The following is a 20,033-nucleotide window of genomic DNA, read 5'->3' on the forward strand; positions in this document are numbered from 1 at the left end:
TATTATGGCTAATTTAGTTTTAGTTTGGAATTTCTTATTATTGTGAGCTAGGCTTAAGTATAATGTCCTTATTTAGGTGCCAATAAGACGATAGAATACTTACAAGATAGTTTGTTTAAGAGCAACATGATGAAGCAAGTCCATCCTTCTGCATTTAACAGCAGAATGATTAAATTGAACAGGGGCGTGAAGAGTTTACAAATCAGGTACTAACACCTCCTTTCATTTCATTTTTTTTATTTGTGCTGAAGTTAATTTATGTTTATTTGAACTTTGGCAGTTACGTTACTTCTAAATGGAAAATCAAAGTAAAGAACTGCAAAAATGTCAACACTTAACTGGTTTATACAATATTTTTTTTTATCACCACTATTTTTCCTCCTTCCTTAGTCTTCAAAATAACACTAGATTGCAAAACATTGACAACAATAATCCTTGCAATAATAGGTTGCCCTTCACCCAAGTGCCAATAACAGATGATCAACCTTTATATATAGGTAGAAGATGCAATTAAGGGTAAAACCAATGTTAGATATAGATAAGTCTATATTATCAGAAATAAAAGTGTTTTCTAACTCATGATAGTTTCTGCATAATTACCATAATTGTTCATGCATAACCAAAATAATTGTATGATGTTGTTAATTGCAATAGAACGTCCCATGGTGAGGCTAAACTTATAAGTCTCTCACAAATTCTATGCAGAATTTTCTTTTTGATACAATGACTTTGAGACAATTTTTTTTATGGATCTCAGTAACTTGAAATGAATTGAACTTTTATGGTGCATTTACTTTTTTGTGGTGAGGAGTCAGGTTTTGAATAATAGAACAATGAAAGAAAAGGAGTTCATTTGGCAATTAAAAAGTAAGCAGAAAAACAACATTTTTAATCATGAATATAATGTCAAAGTTATATTTGTATAATTTAATCCGTTCTCTCTCTCTTTCTCTCTCTCTCTCTCTCTATATATATATATATAGTGGTTCATGATTAAAAACAACATTATATTCATGATTTACAAATTAACTGTTGAAGTAGGGGAAAATAGCAGGATTTTTTTTTTGCCAAAAAACAATAATTCAATTCAAGGATTTGAATAAAAAATTTGTTTAGAAGTAAAATTATTCTAGACATGTACTTTTCAATGTTTCCTTATTGGTGTAATAATTGTGACAGACAACTTGATTGTTTTATTATTTTCGGGTTTTTTTTCTCACAAAACATGAATTTCAGAGGGACTGATGGATGACTAGGTAGAGGAGTTGGTTTTGTTTCCAGTTTCCACATCCTTTTGATCTAGCAATTATGCTTCTATAGGATCCTCTAAAACTTCCAACATGAATGACATTGCAAAGGGTGTAACTTTTCTCTTACACATTGTTTCATAAGATTGTTTTTATTGCATTTCTTTTGTTCTCTCCTCATGTTTGTTGCAACAAATTGGATAGCTTTGTGGGTCCTTATGCTACTTTGTTTACCTATTTTCTTTTAGCTTTTTTCTAATTTGGAGGATTAGTTTTGTCTTCTTGATCCTCTGATCCCTCATATGTATAATGTATATTCTTTCTTTTTTTCCTCTTTTCTAAATTCCAATATCTTTTATTTCAAAACAAAACGATTGATTTTAGGAAAAATTTTGTTGCTATATTTCAAAGCTTGATTCTTCCCTAATATACCCTTATACACGTATATCTTCTAGAGGTAATTATTTTTCTCCCAAACAATTTGTACAAAGGTTCAAAAACAGAATGAACTCGTCCGTAGCTATATGCACTAGGTATATATGAGTGTTGAGAAAAGATATTGGAAGCGATACAGGTGTTCTCTTGACAATGGAATTCTAAAAGAGACATGGTTAAAATCCCACATCGAATAAAAATAGTGTCGAGATAAATTATATAAGTGGAGAACAATTCTCACCTTACAAGTTGATTTTATAGGGTTGAGTTAAAGCCCAAACCCACTTTTTGCACTTAAAATCTTTAATAACTTTACTAAGTCAAATTTCACAATAAAAAAACCAAAATAAATGTTTTAAAATGTATAAGACAAAAAAAATTAGTATAAAAAAAGGAAAAAATAATTTATCTAATTAAAAATATTTTTTAAATAACAAAAACAATAAAAAAAGGAAAAAACAAAAAAAAACTGTTAAGAATTTGGTTATGGGAAAATCGAATTCTTAACGTGAGTGTAAAACGATTTTTCATAAACAAGTTGTGAATTTGGTGGATAAGGACCCGAATTCACAATGCAAAAAAGAAAAAAAGGGATATCTTTGTACTTAATTTAAAAAGGGGTATTCAGGATCTTAATGGTAAGAATAGGGGCACAGATATAAAAAAAAAAGGTCCAGATTTGCAGTTTTGTCTTTACCTTTTAGAGCGTAATTTTGGATCCCTCACTGGAAAAAAATAGCTTTATTAATTTAATGAAATCTGATTTTGCAAATTCTTTATTTGGAGGATGGTTTCTTAAAAAGGCTCTTTTGGGAATTATACAGTTGAAAATCATTAAGAGCATTTCCAACGCAGGGTTCTCCAGTCGTTCCTTCATACCAAGATGCAATGTCATGAAGAAACCTTGCACTAGAGAGACATTTCTTATATAAGGAACTTGTGCTTAACTTTAAAATATTAATATCTAACATCAACCACCATGTAAAAAAGAGAGGAAAAACAACAGAAAGAACAATGAGAGCACAAAACACAGAACAACACAACGAACAAGAGCAACATAGAACCAAAATTAAAGAACATTAAACAAGTAATTTGAGAATGGAAAAAAAAATTTAAGAACAGAATCACCAAATCAAGGGGTTGTGACAATAGTTGCGCAAGGGAGGGGCCGCAATGATGGCAAGAGGGATGACGGTGGTTGCACGAGGGAAAGGCCATGATGGTGGTGGTGTGATGGTGGTGACGCAATGGTGGTGTTGCGAAGATGGTGCCATGATAATGGTGGTGCACTGAAGAAAAGAACACAAAGAGAATGAGGGAAGTGAAAGAGGCATGTGGGTGTGGCGGAGAAAAGAGAGAAGAAGGGTGTGCATGTGGAGGTCTGGCGGAGAAAAGAGAGAAGATGGGTGGGGTGGGGGTGGAGAGTGTGTGGGGAAGTGGGAAAGACAACGTGTGGGGAAGGGGGAAAATTCTAGAGAAGTGGCAAAATTAAATGGAGAAGTGGAGTAATTGAAAAAAAAAATTAATGGAAGATAAAATAGATTATATAAAAAAATTATTTAAAACCTAAAACTTTCGTTGTAAATAAGTTAATAATTAGGATTTTTTCCTTGTTCCTATCAAGCCTCAATCTTTTTTATTCTCTCAAAAATGGATCCCAACCAATATAATTATCAATGTTACTGTAGTTACTTGCAAAATCAACCACCCCCTACCAGTGAAAATTTTTAAAATCCATCACAATATGTTATGTATCCACCACCACCTCATACCAGTGAAAATTCTCAAAATCCACCACTGTATATTATGTATCCACTATATGCATCCTTCATTCAATGTAGAGTCACGTACTAGTGGTAGTTCTCAAAATCCATAAATTTATAGTCAACCACCAACCCAAACACATGTTATAGGCCTTTTTTTTATCCAATTTTGTACCTAGCAATGAAGTTTAATGGGTGCTATAAACAAGCAGATAAACATAGGAGAAATGGAAGTTCAAAGAAGGATGTCTGGGCTGATGCTCATATGATTTACTCACAGGATACAGGTAAAAAATTTGAGGTTGAGCATGTTTGGTTGTTGTTGAAAGATCAACCAAAATTCGATGCAGAATTTATGTCAAAGTGTTAAAAAAGAACAAAGGTTTTTGCTTCTGGAAATTACTCGCCATCTTCTAACCCAGAGCACCCATTGAAGTTGAAGAATATGATACGCTAATGTCTCGCCCAATTGGACAAAAAGCGGCAAAAAGGAAGAGCAAAGGAAAATAATCTTCTAACACTCGATTTATCTGGCATATAAAATGTAATGAAGGTAAAAAATGTGAACACATCAAAACTTATTCAGTTAAAGGAGGCACAGGAAAGGCGTCTGCAAGAGCAGGAACGACGTATGGAGTATGAAATCCTCATGAAGGATACATCCAACATGTCTGAACAACAACACAAAGACCATGAATATTTTTGTGACTATTAGGAAAAAATTAGGATATTAAATGTTTAGTTCTTATGTATGAATGTTATGCTAATGTTGTGCTTGATATTTAATTTTAGTAGTGTAGGTTTTTGTTGTATCTTAAATTCAGAATTTTATGTTGTAAAATTAGTTGTTATAAATCTAGTCGTTATGAAACTAGTTGTTATGAAACTAGTCGTTATATAACTAGCCGTTATGAAACTAGTCGTTATAAAACTAGCCATTATAAAACTAGCCGTTATAAATGAAATTATATAAATGCCCAATGTTTCATCATTCTCACATGTTCTCATGCAAAATACACAACATTTCTCTTATATTTCAAACACTTCAGTTACCATATAATGGATCCAAACATTGATTTAGATGGAGTTTTAGATCAAATGATAGATGAGGAATTGGAAGACAACACAAATGAAGAAATAATTACATTGATACTTGAGAGTCAACAACAACTACATGGCAACACCACTAGGCATAGCCAAAGAAGAAAAGTGGTACGTTGTAATCGTGAAGAAGGTCATGATCGATTGCTCAATGACTATTTTTCAGAAAATCCTATGTACACAGACATTTTCCGAAGAAGGTTTCGTATGCGAAGGCATGTGTTTCTCCGAATTGTAGACGCGCTCAACAATCATGATGAATACTTTCAAATGAGAGTCGATGCACTTTGTCGAAAAGGCCTATCTCCATTGCAGAAGTACACAACTGTATTTGTTTATTGGCTTATGGATCACTTGCTGACAGTGGTGATAAATAAGTTCAAATTGGTGAAACAACTGCAATGAAATGCTTGGAGTGATTTGTATCTGGCATCTGCACCATATTTGGGAATGACTACTTGAGAAGACCAAATAACGAAGACACTGAATGACTACTACAAATAGGAGTGGCACACAGATTTCCAGGTATGTTAGGTTCCATTGATTGTATGCACGAGGAATGAAAAAATTATCCAGTTGCATGGAAAAGTCCATTTTGTTAAGGCGATCATCACAACCCAACAATAATTATTGAAGTCGTGACATCACAAGACTTGTGGATTAGACATGCATTTTTTGGCACCGCTGGTTCAAATAATGACATTACTGTGTTAAATGGATCTAATGTGTTTGATGAAGTTTTGTCAGGACGTGCACCCGCAATGCAATTCACAGTGAATAGAACCCAATATAATATGAGATATTATTTAGCGGATGACATTTATCCAGACTTTGTCACGTTTGTGAAGACCATCTCAATGCCATAAGGAGAAAAGCGGAAATAATGACAAGAATCAGCAAGAAAGGATGTAGAACGGATGTTTGGAGTGCTCCAATCTCGATTCGCAATTATACGTGATCCGACATGTTTTTGGGATGTTGATAAAATGAAGAATATCATCTATGCATGCATCATATTGTATAACATGATTGTTGAGGACAAACCTGACACGTATCAAAATAATATTGATTACAATAGTGTAGGTAATAACATGTCAACTCTAATAGGTGCTCACCCTAGTATGAGATCAACATACTTCCAAAGAAGAGCAGAGGTTCACTACAAACAAAGACACCACCAACTTCAAGCAGATTTAGTTGAATATATTTGGGAACATTTCAGAAATGAAAATAATAATTAATTTTATGTAATATTTTTTTCATCATTATGTTTTTTATTTCTATGTTATTGTATTTAATTATCTATTATTATATAAAAATGTATTTTTTATTGTTACACATTTCCTTTTAATGTTATGTAATTTTTTATTTTTAATTTATATTTAATATTTTCTTCATTTATTCATATTTATTATTTGTATATATAAAAACTGAAAAAATGAATTAATTATTTTATTGGAATAATAATTAAGTTATAATAAAAAAATTTAAATGTTTAAATTTTTTAAAGTTTCTTGCGGTTTTTTTGATTTTTTGCATTGAAGTAAAATTCTATTTGAATTTTTTATGAGTGATATAACACTATGAGAACCATAAAAATTATTACGGAAACCAAAAAAAATAATTAAGAAACCGATGCATATAAAAAATCTTGACATCCATTAGTTTTCTTCATGCGAACAGTTGTGTGTTTGGAGCATAGATAGATGGAAAAATCAGCAAGTAAATTCCTAAAAGTTTTTATTCCTGCATCCATTAATAATTGTCCAACTATTCGTCCTATAATACTATATTTGTCATATATGTGTATCAAATAAATCATAAACTATATCTGGTCTATTCATGGAATAATTCTAAGTGGTCAAGTTTGCAAAATAGAGTTTGGTGATCAAATTCAATAACGACCGTTGGATATAATATAAAAAAGATGGATGGTTGAGAGTCCTTACGGGTAATATGCTAAGGGGGTAATCTTTTTAATATTTATTTTTAAAACAAAAATTCAAAATTACACATATTTGACCACGTAGAGAAAATGACAAGATTGTCCTCCACAGTTACATTTACACTAATGCCCCCGTAAATTTGGTTGGAATGCAGTGCAGTGGAGAGGGAAATTTAGGGAAATGAAGTGCATTACAGTGTCCCAACATTAGGGTTGCATCTGGATTTCAATTGGGACGTTGGTGGCCTTTGTAGGTGGCTATTCCTCCAGCAATTTCAGCAAGTTGCCCCTCCATTTACACTTTAATTACAATCATATGTTTGGCAATATATGATTTAGACTAGTTTACCTAGAGAAGTAGGGTGTAGTGTTGTTTAAAAATTCACAGATGCTATTGCAATATAAGTTGCCAAATTTGCTTGCAGACCTCAATTATGTCTATGATGGGATTTGTTATTTTACTAATTTGGACCAGAAGCGGAAAATGAGATAAAACAAACCTCCTGAATTGCAGACAGTCACACCTCTAGAAAGGAAAAACATAATCTTGGATGTGACAAATGCTTTGGTTTATTTGCACTTTGGAGTTTAACCTGAGGTTTTTCAAAGAGATATCAAAGCCACCAATATACTACTTGATGAAGATAAGAGAGCAAGGTTTGGAGATATCGGGCTAGGCAAACGGAGCAGTGAAAGTATGTCTCATCTAAACGCTAGAGTAGCATGGTACTCATGGATATATATATAGCACCTGAATATGCACTTTATGGTCAACTAACTAAGAAAAGTGATGTCTATAGCTTTGGTGCATGTGCTTATTCTTGAGATGATGTGTGGAAGAAAAGCCCTTGACTAATGTGAAGGTTTGAAGGTTTGAAGGTTTGAAGGTTTTATACAACTCATTTTCTTTCTTTGAATGTTACACCAATCCTACTCTATGCATGAAAGCTACATAATTATGTTCAGGGTTAATTTGTTGTATGTTGGGAATGAATAATTGTAGGGATGATTAAAAATATGTTTTATGAAATAATTTAAAATTAATTATTCATATAAGTTTTAAATATGTCACTTTCGTGTTATTAATATAATAATCTAATCAATTGAGTTAATATGTCAATTATATTATAAAATAATTAATGTCGTTATATTTAACACTAAAATTTTTAATGTATATTTAATGCATATATAAATTTACATAATAAATTTTGTAACATTTAATTTTTTATGTATATAAATTTTTATTAAACTTATGATTTTTATTTAAAATTTATATATGTAAAAAAATATATTATTAGATCAAAATTAATTATAATAAAACCAAAAATAAAAACCTACTTTAACGTAATAATATTTACACAAATATTATTAAAAAATTATAACTAAATTTATTAAAAAAAACATTAAAAATATATATTTTTAATTCTTTTTAAAAAATTAGATTATATGAATTTGCAACACGTATGATGATTCATACACATCATACAAATTGATAATTTGTAATAAAGACACAAATACTAATACTCCAATAGCGTCAAGGAGCTTGAGACACATTGCACCTTCTACTTGGACCTCGTATGCGAGTTACTAAATGTCATCGGTTCTGCTTTCAAGTTGTTGCAACTGACCCATAAGTTAGCAGGGCAACCTTCATCTCTAAAGCAAATATGTTATAGTATGAATTGAGAACTTCTTGTTCAAGCCCTTTCCCCCTGTCCTTATATTCCTCTTCTACAACTTTAACATTGTAGAATTTGAAATCACGAGTTTTCTTTCCCATTTTTCAAAAGTTTTGCAATCAAATCAGCAGCAATATCTTCTTTCGCATCAAACACATTGGTAGCATGTTTGCTTAATGAAATATAACCTTCTCTATCCCAAAACATTTTTAATTTGGTATTAGAGAAGGGTATGCGAGTCTCAAATAAAAATTAATTTTAGTTTATATCTTTGCAACATCTCATGTATGTTGATGACTTCGGTTATTGGCAAACCCTCTCACAAGATAAGATTGAAAAATCTTTAAATTTACTCATTAAAACTTGATTTGTGACATAAGAAGCTCGAACCCATGATATACGTCAATGGTGTTTCAGCCACCATTTCATCTACTTCTACCCCATTTTCCATCATTTGAAGTGACCTCACCTCTACCATAGAATCTGGTGGTTCTAGATACTCCAATCTTAGTTTATTAGGGGCAAATATTTGGACATTCATCGCAGTTTTGATGCCATATAAGCATTCAATTATTCAATGTTATTTCTTTGTGCAATTTGCATTTCCACATTCCCACCTTTTGGACTCACTGTTTTATTGGTTTGACCAAGGGTTGGATAATGAGATTAATTATGTCAACAGTCACCACATTTCTCCTATTTTCTTGTCATTTATGATTCATTCTTTTCCTATTCTCAACTTTATCGTCTTTTTTTATGCTGTGTAATAACCCCTTATTTGACTCAGATTGTGGTGGCCCTACTTTCATATATCCCTCGCCAAAAATAATTAGCGCATGAAATTGATTTCAATTCTTATTTGACTTCCTAGAATTTCATCATTTCCTCCACAACTAATTTTGTCTTGATTTGATTTGTCGTTTGGCTTCAGTAACGACCAGCTAATCACCGTACAAATCAACCTTCCCATTAATTATGTTGATCACCAACTTTGCATTAGGGTTTGCATGACTAACAATTTCTTTTTAGAATGCATCTCCTTTTGTGTTAGGGTTAGGTCCAACAACCGTCATCACTAGTTGTGTCGCCTACTTTCTTGCATAATTTCTCACATTTTGGAAATAAAAACCACATCTCTTTCACAACATATGCCAACCTACATATTCCACATCAGACTAGTGATTTCTAATTAAACCCTATTCGCACTACGTACACACAAACTAATCAAGGTTAATTTCCACATATACTCTAGTAAACCTTTCCCTTAATACATTCGTCGTCCTTATATCCACCTTTACTAGTTTTCCAACAGTTGAGGGCAATGCAAAAAAGACACTTTTACCATAATATTCTATAGTTAAACTTGAAGAATGAATCCAAACCAAGATCCAATCAATCTAGATAAAGAAAATCCTATAAGATCCATAGACAAACTGTGAGGTAATGGTCAAATATATCATCCATGGCTCTCAACTATTAACTTTTTCTCTATCCTTATAGCAAAGTCAAATTTCACCATGAAAAAGCCATTTCTCACATCTACTTCATCAATACCTCCTAATGGTCTACAAATGGACTTCAACCGGTCTTCTTGTAAGAAAACTTGTTATTTTTCTCAGAAGTTTACGATCACTACATCCTTCCATGGCATCCATAATTCTCAAAGAATACTCTCATCAATACAATATTTTTTTCCCCTTAACATACATTTAACACGTTCTGTCAAAGATCCTTTAAAACAGTCTTATACTAATAAACATGTTCGTCAATTAAAGATAAATCTACATACATGTATCATCATGTATTATCATTTTTTATCTTCTCATCATGCAATGAAAACCTAAAATAATTGTAACACACGTCATATATCATGTCATATAAAGGATAGCAAGATATATAAACAAACTTTTGTAAAAATATTATAAAAATTCACTTACCCTAATAATATCTTTAGATTATGTACTTTAAGCATTAACATAAGTAATTTCACTAGTTGCTTTTAGAAATATCTTCTTTCACATTTAAGAGTAGCACGCTAAACTCCTTGTCATCGTGAGATGGACTTGTCCCGAAGCATACACGAAAATAATATAAGTTTGACATCTATAAAAATATCATGAAAAAGGATTAATGTAGAAGAAAGAGATTAAATGGAGTTGTCAATAGCATGTGCACCCAATTAATTTAAAAAACACGACCGCTTTACTTGTCAATATACACATAAAATAAAGTGCACAAGCTTTATATCTAAATGGTCCATGTTCAAGTTTGATAATATTCATGGATACTTTTTTTAATACAAAATAGTCATTTGATCTTTCTTATTTCTCTCCTTAGCATACTACTTATTATGCCTATCTCCTCTCCTATCCACAAAACATTATTCAATAACATTGTTTGTTGCGTCCATATATAAATTAAAATTTAAGGAAAAGGAGCAAAGCCATTCTACAGAGAAAAGATACTGTTAAGATCAGATCCGATCCTATTCTTTTTGAGGCGTTCAGAAATGTTGAAAGCAAGCTCAAGAGATTGTGAAGCATTAAGCCTGGGGTCACAGTGAGTGTGGTAGCCATGTTCAAAATCAGTCAAGGTTGGTTCAAGTGGTGATTGAAAAATGAAAACCTTACGTTTGATTTCTGTAGCCAGCTATCTTCAGCGGCACAGGAATTCGCAATACCTTATATCTTATCACTTACCTGCAATATGGTATCATTTTATTAATTCATCAACATTACACTATATATCAAGAGAGTTGAGACTAAAGATACATATCAAAATAGCAATAGAATGAAATGGTTCTCCGGGACCAACTTAAAGGTAAAACAATTAAAGCTTATGTTTTAGGTTCATCAATAAAAAATTCATTTGCTATTAGTATCTATAAAATAAAACAGACCTCATATATTGAAAAAAAGAAATCACATTTGTTAGTAAAAATATCTGACATATTTAAAGTAAAAAATTTCTTTTAAAAATTATTATAGATCTTCTTTATCGTTAGGATGACTTTATGGTTCTACGTGCTTGTACAAGTTCATAGATGAAAGTGAATTTAATTGGAATTAGAAGAAACATGCATGTTCAAACCTTAATGCTAAGGGGATTATAACTCCTCTTAGAAACTCAACATGGGCACCATCGAGCTGCCTGGTCCGTTCCCCAACCCAAAGCATATGGGCAGAGCAGTCATAGTAGAGACCAGAAGTTGAATCCAACCTAGTGAGTGATTGCTCATAGGGCAGTAACAAACATTCATGTGAAGTCCAAAACTCAGTTGTTTTCATTATAGGATGGTCCACCGTGAGGCCTGCAGCAGCCATGAATCCAAGGGTGTTATCAATTCGGTGAGCAAGCTCTAGGTACCTGTCATGCCATGCCAAAAAATAATTATTTTTTGCAAAGACTTGAATGAAGAATTTTTTCTTATAGGTGCAGTGCACTATAAAAATTTTAATTTAGCCATCTTTCTCTCTTTACCCCATTAGAAAAACCAACAAAAGATGTTCAATGTATAGATGTTCTGTAGCTATAAACCGGAAAGTGGATAAGGGAGCTAAATCTTGGAACGGATAGTTAATATTAAATTATATTGAAAAGGAGAGGTAGCTATAAACATGAATGTAACAGAAACATATAATAATATTTAATCATTTTATTTCATTTATTAATATATGGCTTGGCAATAATGTCACTTGATTTTTTTATGAAAAAAAAAAGAGGAAAACAATGGGATCGTATTATTTTATTTATAATTTATTTTTTAAAAAATAAAATAAAAAATGAGTTTATTTAGAATTCATTTTTAAAAAAACATTAAAATAATTAATTTATCTATATCTTGTACCAAAAAAATATTTATATCTAAAGAATATTCTACATTAGAATGCACTTAATTTAAATAATAACAAAGTAAAATTAATTAGTATAAAACTTTAAAAAATAATAAAGCTAACATTTAAAATTAATTTTATTAAAATTAAAAATTTAAACGAGAGACATTGACACTGTACACGTAACCCAACCTCCGTTTTTTATTTTTAATTTTATTGTTCTAGATAGTACGATCCCATTTAGAGGAAGAAAGAGGTTGTTCAACCTTATTTTAAGGAAGAAAAACTTGACTCATTGAAGGAAAATGAATAGAACAAGACAAGATTTAAGGAGAGAGTAGGAAAATAATTAAGCCATGAAAATATAAAATAAGTTACGGGGAAGAAAAGAAAAGAAAAAGATGCACCCATTGAAGTAAAAGAAAAAAAAAGGATTTCGTGATATAGGAATTTTCGTGTGACTCATTGATTTGATTTTTTTATCAAAAAGTTATGTGAACTAAAATAAAAAATATATATGATTTAATTTGGTTTAATTTTTATTTAAAATAAAATTTAGACTAATTCAATAATTTGTGATTTAGTTCAGTTTAGTTTTTACAGTTTTTATTAAAATATTATTTTATTTAAATTTATATTTTTTTATCTTTTAAATTAAATTACATTAAAAAAATTGTTGATAAATCATATATAAAATTTATTAATATGTTAAACATTTTATAAATCTATCAAAATTTCATTTATTTAAAATCACATATTTTAAAGAAATCGTCTAAAAAATGTACATATTGTGTAAGTTTTTTGTATATAACACTATAATACTATAAAACTCAAGTGTTATACTCAAAATCTATAACATAAAAAGTAATATAAATGTTAGTATAAGTAGGGGTAGGTCTACGGTTCAAGTCCGTGAGTCGGCCCGTTAAGCTCGCGGATTGTGAGTCTTTTTTTTACAAACCCTTATGATTATAAGCAATACTTGAGTTCAATCTGTTAAGTTCGTGGACATAACGGATTTTACCCGCGAGCTCGCGGGTAGTCCATAGAAGACAAAATTAATTTTTAAATAAAAATTATATAGGTTGAGACTTCAAACTTCAGAGTCTCTCCTTTCAAACCCTCATTTCACTGCAGACCTCCCCTCCCTAGCCTTCACTCTGTCGCGCGTTTCCTTCCCCGACCCTCACTTCACCATGCATCTCCTTCCTCGGCCCTCACTTTGTCACCTATCTCTTTCCTCGGCCCTCACTCCACCGAGAGGCCCACAACATCACTTTCTCTTCTTCAACTCACGCACAACCTCCCTACCTCAGCCAGCACCACACCGCACATCCCTTACCCCGACCAAACACCGCAAGAGAGAAGGCCACTCCCTCCTCCTAGGCTCGCACGCACTGCCCCTCTCTACGCATTGATCTTCTTTCTTGCATGTCTTGCCTCCCTACGCCATCGTGCCTCCCATCCTGTCCCGCCTCTTTCTTGCTTGTGGTTGTGCCAAACAACCAAAAACATATTTTTTTTTAAAAAAAATTATTAATTGAACCCGCGAACTAGTCCGTTTATCCGCAAGCTTGGTGAACTGAATACGAACCTACAAAAATCCATTTATTTTGTAGAATGAATTTACCTGGTCCACTTAGAACATAGGTTTCATGGGTCGGGCCTTAAACGAACTAGATCGACCTTTATGCCCACCCCGAAGTATAAGCGTTACGATTTTATTCGATTTCAAAAACACAAACCACAAACTGATTAATTTGAGGGAAAAAAATCATCCAAACAATCGATTTGATTAGATTTTTAATTTTTATTTTAGATCTGTGTGAATTTCAATTACCCATGAGTACTTGTCTCCTTGCTCGTTGTGTTGTGAGAAGTCCAAATTCCATTGGCATCCCATAGCAAATGCCTTCAGAAGACTTAGAGTCACAACAGATTTGTTGTACGCTCTGATCAGCCTTTCAGGATCAGGAATTCTCATTTTCTCCTCGAAAGCATCTCCATTCACATTATCTCCCTTGTAACTCGACAGTTTCATCCCATCTGTCTCCTTCATCTCTTTGGATCTCAATTTCGCAAATTGACCCATCATTCTTCCCACCTAACACAGCACGACCAGTCAAACATAGCATCATTACTCACTCTTTTATTTCACATTTTCTTAATAAAAATCAGGTCATGTGGATCAATAAATGTCCCACTAGTTTGACATTAATTCAAAGTCGATCATCAGTTTGATACTGGAGCTTCTCTTGGTTCGGGTATTCCGGGAGCTGAATGGCCTTTTTCGACTTCTAGTTGTCCACTGTCCACTTCGCCTCACACTTCTTATCGGTTATTACATTCATGGAGTTGTTGTCAGCGGCATGAACATCTTGGATAGGCCTAGGCCTGGGATTTGTTAGAACCAATTGAAGGAAATGGTTAATGGTGATCTATGCCTTAGGAAAGAAGAAGGAAAGAAATTTATGTTCTTGGAGAGAAGATAGAATGATAAGTGTGTAGTGTATTATTATTTTTCTTGTTACAACACAACTCTTTTTATACAGTTCAAGACATAGTAGTTAGTTATAACTACTACTCTCAACATTATTCAACTATTTAAAACCTAAGACCAAAATGATATTAAGCTGTTTAATTGGTATTTTTATCATATTTCAACACTCCCCTTCAATCTAAACAGCTTAGAACCCCTAGTTCACCATTGGTCTTCAAAAACCGATCCACTCTCACTGGTTTGGTAAGCACATTAGCTGGTTGATCTTGAGTGGGGCAATGGGTCACTTCGATTATCCTTTTCTTCACTTGCTCTCTTAGGAAATGGAACCTTGTTTCTATGTGTTTACTTCTCCCATGTGCAACAAGATTTTTTGCATGATTGATTGCAAATTTGTTGTTAATCATGAAGTACAGAGGTCTCTTCACTTCAACTTTGATCTCCTTCAGTAGAAAATCAAGCCAAATTGCTTGACATGATGCATAGGTTCCAACAATGTATTCTACTTCAAGCTTGACAATGCCACCACTGGTTGCTTCTTGGAACACCATGAAATTAGGGCTCTAGCAAGCTTAAACAGGTATCCCGTAGTGCTCATTCTCTCTGATTTATTATCACACCAGTCTGAGTCACAATATCCTATCAGTTCATCCATTTTCTCATTTGTGTTCTTTGGAAATAGAATTCCTAAGTCTTTGGCACCCTTCAAGTATATGAGGATCCTCTTGGCTGCTATGAGGTGTGACTTTCTTGGTTCGTGCATATGCCTACTAGCTACTCCTACTACAAAGCTAAGGTCAAGTCTTGAATTGCAGTGGTACCTTACTGAGCCAATGAGTTGCTTGTAGTGGGTATGATCCATTTTTTCTTCATCTTTCGTTTCTTCCTTCCTAGAGTTTAATTCAGAATGAGTGATTATGTGATTGCAGTCCATCATTTTGAACCACTTTACCATATCAATGGTATACTTTCTTTGATGCATAAGGATTCCTTTATCAGTGTACAGAAATTCCAAGCCAAGGAAATATGTCAACCAATAGGTCATCTACATAATGGCAAATTAGTACTCGACTTGATTCAAACACTTCCTTGTAGTACACTTCATATTCAACTATGTATTGTTTGAATCCATGTTTGATAAAAAAAATGAATTGATTTTCTTATTCCAGCATCTAGGGACTTGCTTTATGCCATATAAAACCTTATTCAACTTGTAGACTAGCTTTTCTTTCCCTTTTATCTCAAACCCAGGTGGTTGAGTAACATATAGATCTTCATTGAGAGATACATTCAGGAAAGCAGATTTCACATCTAAGTGATACACAGGTCAATTTCATTTGCTAGCTAGAGCCATAGTTAGTCTGATTGTTTTAATTCTGGCCACTGGTACAAAGAATTCTTTGTAATCTACTCCATCTTTCTACAAAAATCCTTTAGCCACTAACCTGGCTTTATGTCTGGCCACTGATGCATCCGAGTTTAGTTTGAGCTTGAAGATCCATTTAACCTCAATTGGTTTCTTCTTTGAAGGTAATTTTGTCAGTTCCCATGTGTGATTCTTCTCAATTGATTGCAGGTCTTCAATCATCGCTTGTTTCAAGGTTTGTTCTCTCGCAGTTTGAAGTCTAAAGGTTCAGTATCAGCAAGTAAAACAAAATGAACTAGATCACCATCGTTTGCCACATTATTATAAGGTAGCATTTCAAACTGGTCAAATATGGTTGGCATGTGCCTATCTTTCTACGGTCTCTAATTTGCACTAGTTCCCTCAATTACTTCACTACTCTCAGGCATTAGGTTGGTATCATTTGCTCCTTCAATGTCTAAGTCATTATGTTCTTCATTTCTAGTTTCAACTTCCTGATGCGAGTCAGCTTCAGGAATTACTGATTTCAATTGGCCCTTTTGTTTCTCCCAGTCCTAGAATTCACTTTCACAGACAAGCACATATATGCTGATCTCAACCTTCTTTTTGATTGGATTGAATAACCTGTAGGCACCTGTACTATGATATCCAATCAAAATCATGCATTCACTCTTATAATGTAGTTTCTTCCTCTTAGCATCTGGAATATGCTTGTAGCATAGGGAACCAAACACCTTGAGATGACTGATCATTGGTTTCTTTCCATTCCAGACCTCTTTAGGGACCTTCTTATGTAATCTCTTAGTGGGTCATCTATTTAAAAGATAGGTTGCAGTAGCAATAACCTCACCCCAAAAGGACTTTGGCAATTGCTTCTGTTTCATCATACTTCTGCATAATTTGAGGATTGTCCTATTTCTCCTCTCTACAAGTCCATTGTGTTGAGGAGTATAGAGTGCAACCACTTCATGTTGAATGCCCATTTTCTCATAAAAACATTCAACTTCTCTAGATGTGTATTCTCCTCCACCATCTATCCTGAGGATCTTCAATTTCTTCTCACTTTGTCTTTCAGCCATAGTTTTGAACTTCTGAAGAATCTCAAACACATCACTCTTGTGCTTGATCATGTAGAGCCACATCATTCTACTATAATCATCCACAAATGTCACAAAGTACTGGTTTCCCCTAGTGAAAAAGTCTCAAAAGGTCCACAAATGTTAGAATGAACATGTAATAGACCTACAACTCTCATACGTAAACAGGGATTGAAATTTAACCTTGCTTGCTTACCAAGCATGCATGATTCACATGATTTATCAAGTGATGTGATTCTAGGCAGACCTATCACCATTTCATCATTGTGTAACTAACTCAAACTTCTAAAGTTTAGAAGGCTAAACCTGAGATGCGAAAGCCAACCTTCATCAGTTTTAGCTACTAGACGACACTCCACTTGTGCATATTTGATTGATGTTTGGAGGGTCCTATTTCTGGGCAGTGGAGACTTCAGCATTAACCTTTGCCTTGAGTCAAAAAATTCTAAGTCGTTATCCTTCATCACCACTGGAAATCCTTTTTCTATTAATTGTCCAACACTCATTAGGTTACACTTCATATCTGGTACAAACAGAACTTCCTCAATCATTGAAGCCTTGTCATCTTTTCTCTAAATTACAATTTTCCCCATGCCTTCTGCCATTAGTGATATGCTATCAATAAGTTTGATTTGAGTCTTCTTGCTTGAATCAAACTCAATCAACCAATCCCTATACCCAGTCATATGGCTTGAACATCTTGTGTCAAGATACCAGTTTTCACTATGTGATTCACCTTCACTGGTTGTCATCATCAACAAAACTGGATCAGAATTAGACTCATGCTCCTGGGCAACATTGGCTTCTTCACTGTTATTTCTACTTGTCTTCCCTTTCTTGAACCAACACTCATTAGCATAGTGACCATATTTTTCACAATTGGAACATTGCACCTTCCTTTTGTCATACCCCTTTTTCCCATCTTTACCATTTGAATTCTTCTAAGATCCCTTGCTAAAGGATTCTGGTTTTTCTTCCTTCCTTTGCTTATCTTTCTAGTTTTCTTTTTAGTATTTTCCTTTCTTTGGTCCCTTCTTCCAGTTCTTTCCACCATTGTTTCTTTTAGAGGTCTGGGCTTGCCGAGCTTGGTTTGCAGTCTTTAACACACCTCTCTCAAGTAGTTTCAATTCTTAAGCTTCTAAAGAACCCTGTAATTCTTCAGTCTTCAGTTCCTCTAGATCCCTTGATTCTTCAATTGCCACAATTATCTAGTCAAATGAGGGAGTTAAGGTTCTCATGATCTTTTCAATCACTTATTGATTTGGGACTTTTTCACCATAATTCTTCATTTGACTCACAAGATTTAATACCCTTGTGAAGTATTATGAAATCCTTTTACTGAACTCCATTTGAATCAACTCATATTACCTCCTTAGTGATTGAAGTCGCACTTTCTTGACTCTTTCGTCACCCTTGAAGCACACTGCAAGAGTATCCCAAGCCTCCTTTGTTGAATTGGTTTCTTATATTTTCTCAAAGATATTTGGATCCACACATTGGTGGATCAGAAACAATGCTCTTCCATCAATCTTTAATTCTTCCATGTAAGCTGTTATTTGTGCCTTAGTCGCACTTTCACTCAGTGCTTTAATTCCTTTCTCAAAAACATCAAGCACACCTTGAAATCTAAAGAGAACTCTCATTTGAGAACAACATTTATCTTAGTTCTTGATTCCTTCAAGAAGTGGTAGATTTCCAAGAATGTCATTGCTTCCTGCCATGATCCTTCAACTGGAACGTGAATTGAGTTGTGCCAATCGAACCAAAAGCTTTGGATGCCAATCTGTTAGAACCAATTGAAGGAGATGGTTAATGGTGATCTATGTCTTAGGAAAGAAGAAAGAAAGAAAATTTTGTTCTTGGAGAGAAGATAGAATGATAAGTGTGCAGTGTATTGTTATTTTTTTTGTTACAACACAACTTCTTTTATACAATTCAAGACACAGTTAGTAGTTAGTTATAACTATCACTCTCAACACTATTCAACTATTTAACAGCTAAGACCAAAATGATACTAAGATGTTTAATTGGTATTTTTATCATATTTCAACAGCCTTGGGCCTAGGAAAAGATGCACATTGGTTGCTGTTGTTGTTGGAGGAAGAAGGAAGGGTTGGGACTAATGGTTTGGTGTGAAGGAGAGTTGGAAGCGGTGACCGCCATTGTTGTTGTTGTTGTGTGTGTCTATGATCTCGCAGACACTGACACAGAATCTAGCGTAGAGAGAGAGATACGACGGGGTTTTCTGATATGCTACGATAAGAGGGGAGACACGGGTTTATAAAGGAATGGGGTTGTTGGGGAAGATGGCTTGACTGCGGGGTTCCACTTCATAGTTTTGGATTCAACGTATTTATTTATCTTCACCAAAAAATATAAATAAAATACAGAGAGTTAATGATCTTCATTAAATAAAATATATATAAAACAAATATAGACAGTTACTAGTTCCATGGATCTTTAAACAAAATAAAAAAAAAAGAATAAAATAGAGAGTGATGTTGATAGTTTAACACAATAGACAGTTACGAAATGTTTGATCTAACAAAACATTTTTTATTTTACTTTCTATCAACGGTGAAAAAATATTATTTTTTGTTTTCATTTTTTATATAAATTTTTGGAAACAAAATAAAAAATAGAATACTAAATAAACGATCTCTTAATTTACTCTTTTTCTTACTTACATCTAACCATGATTTAGTCTTAAGCTTATTTTTAAGAAAAAATACACATTTTCCATTAATATTTCATGGAAAATTAATGATAAAAATGAATACTTAAAAATGTTCAAAATCACATTGCACAATTATTAAAATTCAAAGACCAAGGAGTATTCATGACCTACATTTTAATGAGTAAATTAATCATTTTCGTTTTTATTTAAGCACTCATATACATATGTTAAAGAAAAATAAATTATATACATGAATTTATATATATGAATATAAAAACACACAAAAAATAGTGTTAATCAGAATTTTTTTCCTGTGTGTGTGGGGGACCGGGGCGCGGGGGTTAATGGGGAAGAATTAATGAGATTGCATTTAACATTTAAATTTAAATA

At 33.1% G+C, this 20,033-nt stretch overlaps 2 protein-coding genes across 2 annotated transcripts; both read right to left on the bottom strand.

The window, feature by feature from the left end:
* Positions 1 to 10,618: 10,618 nt before the first annotated feature.
* LOC100778505 (phospho-2-dehydro-3-deoxyheptonate aldolase 1, chloroplastic-like) lies at positions 10,619 to 14,910 on the bottom strand. The gene is made up of 4 exons (XM_014775057.2): positions 14,698 to 14,910; positions 13,854 to 14,107; positions 11,261 to 11,536; positions 10,619 to 10,718 (listed from the first exon to the last, which is right to left on the bottom strand). Exons 1-4 carry the CDS (start codon positions 14,908 to 14,910, stop codon positions 10,619 to 10,621), a joined length of 843 nt encoding a protein of 280 aa, XP_014630543.2.
* Positions 14,911 to 15,005: 95 nt separating this feature from the next.
* LOC102665656 (secreted RxLR effector protein 161-like) lies at positions 15,006 to 16,091 on the bottom strand. Its single transcript, XM_006579016.1, has 2 exons — positions 15,949 to 16,091; positions 15,006 to 15,393 (listed from the first exon to the last, which is right to left on the bottom strand). The coding sequence occupies exons 1-2, from the start codon at positions 16,089 to 16,091 to the stop codon at positions 15,006 to 15,008; spliced, it is 531 nt and encodes a 176-aa protein (XP_006579079.1).
* Positions 16,092 to 20,033: the final 3,942 nt, after the last annotated feature.

Source organism: Glycine max, chromosome 4 (genome assembly GCF_000004515.6).
Source record: "Glycine max cultivar Williams 82 chromosome 4, Glycine_max_v4.0, whole genome shotgun sequence".
Classification (NCBI taxonomy): Eukaryota; Viridiplantae; Streptophyta; class Magnoliopsida; order Fabales; family Fabaceae; genus Glycine; species Glycine max.

What these genes read in the sequence shown, in the direction of transcription:
- LOC100778505 (XM_014775057.2), bottom strand. Translation starts at nt 14,910, where the DNA reads ATGATTAACAACAAATTTGCAATCAATCATGCAAAAAATCTTGTTGCA. An exon ending in CACAACGAGCAAGGAGACAA is followed by an intron (nt 11,537 to 13,853) that starts GTACTCATGGGT and finishes ATGGCATGACAG; the next exon opens with GTACCTAGAGCTTGCTCACC. An exon ending in ATAATCCCCTTAGCATTAAG is followed by an intron (nt 10,719 to 11,260) that starts GTTTGAACATGC and finishes CTGTGACCCCAG; the next exon opens with GCTTAATGCTTCACAATCTC.
- LOC102665656 (XM_006579016.1), bottom strand. Translation starts at nt 16,091, where the DNA reads ATGATTGAAGACCTGCAATCAATTGAGAAGAATCACACATGGGAACTG. An exon ending in GTGGCCAGACATAAAGCCAG is followed by an intron (nt 15,394 to 15,948) that starts GTTAGTGGCTAA and finishes ATTAAACTCTAG; the next exon opens with GAAGGAAGAAACGAAAGATG.